Source organism: Sinocyclocheilus rhinocerous, unplaced genomic scaffold (assembly GCF_001515625.1).
Source record: "Sinocyclocheilus rhinocerous isolate Xijiao unplaced genomic scaffold, SAMN03320098_v1.1 scaffold1422, whole genome shotgun sequence".
Lineage (NCBI taxonomy): Eukaryota > Metazoa > Chordata > Actinopteri > Cypriniformes > Cyprinidae > Sinocyclocheilus > Sinocyclocheilus rhinocerous.
In genome coordinates this window covers 452,143-454,898 of record NW_015623657.1, presented here as the reverse complement: position 1 = coordinate 454,898, position 2,756 = coordinate 452,143, and the positions used below count along the sequence as shown (strand labels likewise).

The window sequence follows — 2,756 nt, the reverse complement described above, 5'->3', positions numbered from 1 at the left end:
AACAATTGCTTTATGCCGAATTGCCGGTATTTGAAAGTGAAAGTAAAATGCGCACGCAGCTTTTACAAGCTATTTAAAAGCGAAGGAAAGCGAGAAAAAGAGGGAACGCCCCCGCCCCCACGGTGATACCGGTATTACCGGTGTTGTCACACGTCGATTAACCGGTGGGAAAATTTCCTCACCGTCACAACCCTACTAGAATGTTTTATTTTTGTATAATGTCTGCGCTATTTCTCTCCAGAAGTTAGAAACAATAAAAATGTATTTATATGTGTTTTAAGCTAGAGTTGTGTATGTCCAAAAATATATTCATCTTGGGCCCGAATTAAGAATTCGTTACCATGAATTAAGAATTCATCCCCTCATTTTATTAATTTGTTCCCAAGTTTTTGTTAAATCGCGGCCATGAATTAAGAGAACGAAAGGGAACGAATTAGTACAATGTGTCCATGATTTACTAAAACAAGGGAATTAATTCTTAAATCACGGCCATGATTTAACTAAAACGAGGGGAGAATGAGAATGGCCATGAAATGTATAGTTTTTATCTCTCATGTCATGCACATAGGGATCTATTGTTGTTGAATTTACAGTAGTTTGTTGTTGTTCTCTCAACAAACAGAATGTTTTTTTTGTTGTTCTCTCAAAAAAACAGTTTGTTTATCTGCAATCCTAGCCCTTTAGGTTTCTCTTTTTAAATGACGAAGACACACTACTGCCCCCTGCTGGTATGGAGAGTTATCTTTGATGTTCTTTTGGCGTCTCGTAGTTTGTTTAATTACTTGAATGCAACAAAAGAGACCTCTGAGATAATTTCCATTAGCACCCAAATGATTCACCTTACCACAATGACTAAACTACATTTCTTATTTAACTACCACTATTGTATCTGTGGGCGGGGCCAGTTACTTTGACTGACAGGCGATGTGATAAAACCCTGACCCAGAAAATAAACTGAGACTGCAGGTGAAAATGAAGAGGTGTTGTGTGTGTGGTTCTGTGGGATAGACATTTTATCGCAGTCCCTGGAGTCTGACGGCCCTCATGCACTCAAACCGTATGTCTCATGACTCACATATTAGCAGTCTGACTATTTCCATCCATATTATAACTATTAATCTAAACTACAGCACTAGAGACCAACAGATGACAGCACAGCATACATGAATCTAAACAAACAGCTGCACAGACAGACAAATGGGACAGATTCACAGACATTGTCAACATGCATATCCCCTTAATGGCATTCAACTGAGTGTAAATGTCTGAAAATACTACTGTGATTGTATTTAATTATATGAATCTGTTGCCCCATTAAGCAGCTTCAATGTACAGTAGTTATCTACTTTTTGTTAGCGTTTAGCATAGCTTCAGTGCAGTTAAATGGAGCAGCTTGTAGCTTAGCAAGCTAACGCTTCGAAGAAGATTCCTGAACAAATAACAGCTTGCAGCACAAAATCAAACTACAGACATTTGGAATCTATAAAGCTTCGACACAACACAGCAGCATACTAACAAACAGGCTGAGATCAAACGTACTTTTCTTGTTGGGTAAAAGAACTGAAAAACAAGAAGGTTTCTAAATTAATTCGGAGCATGGATAACAAGGCTGGCATTTACTTATCCTTGACTTTACAGTTCATACGCCACTAATTTTGTTTGTATCACTGCATTTTCCCATTATAATGACACTAGAACCACGAGACGTCTGACAGACCAGAGTCACAAAACGTTACGCTAACAATTCACTGAGAAACAAGGCGAATATCATACGATTAGCCTGGGTAGAAATATCACCCACTGAGAAGAGCTGACAGTTAATAAAGTATCATCACCCAGGGGTATCGTGTTAAATCAAGCTATAATTACAAGTCTTCTCTGAGGAGGGAATGTTTGGTCTGACTAAGTCAGGGCATCTGTGCGTTCGCCTCCTGATTCGTTTGGATCAGACTGAAGCCATCCTGACCGCAGTTTTGTTTTAATTAACGTTCCCCTCCAGCATCCAGGCTTAAGGGGAGACCGTCCCACTCATCCTGCGAGTCAGAAGACATGGAGTCTCTCACCGTCTGTTTGAGACTTGCTGAGAAAGATGGTGCTGGCGCGCGGGTGGTCCGCAGGATTGTACTCCATGTTGAGCTCTGAGGAGAGAAAAAGAGAAAGAAGATTTATTATTCAAGACTGAGGCTTGAGTTCCTCCAAGTATTACTAGAACATCCCAAAAAATAATAATATATTTCTGACAGGATGATGGGAAAGATTTAGTCAGACAAGCCACAACACGCAGTGGTTGTAACGTACACACAACATTGAAATACAGAGATATATGAAATGATTAGATGTAGCAAAATTCTGACTTTGTCGAGAACAGTGTAATTTATATACTATCACAGTATTTATTATTATTTTGATTAACCTTCCATATTTTCGTTCATTGATTCATTGATTTTAATTTAAGCTTTAATTTTATGTGATTTTGTATTTTTTTTAAAAATATTTTTATTTAGCTTTATTTTTTTATTTCAGATTTAGTAATTTCAGTACTTCAACTTAAAATTATTTTAATTTCAGTTGATTGACAAAGCAAGAATCTAACTATTCAATCTAATACAACTATATCATTTATTTTATTACAGCTTTTTTTTTTTAATTACAACAGCTGATTTTAGCTTTAGAATGGAATACTATTGCATAATAAAAGTATGTGTGTTTATATATATATATATATATATATATATATATATATATGTATATTTCTG

General features: G+C 36.5%; 1 protein-coding gene across 1 annotated transcript in view; it reads right to left on the bottom strand.

Annotated features, from left to right (window-relative positions):
• LOC107717517 (cyclin-Y-like) overlaps window positions 1-2,756 on the bottom strand; it is a 43,870-nt gene that overhangs the window by 14,722 nt on the left and 26,392 nt on the right. Inside the window, exon 2 of the mRNA XM_016524325.1 lies at window positions 2,064-2,138. Within this exon, the coding sequence (XP_016379811.1) occupies window positions 2,064-2,138 (75 nt within the window). The remainder of the gene's footprint in view (window positions 1-2,063; window positions 2,139-2,756) is intronic.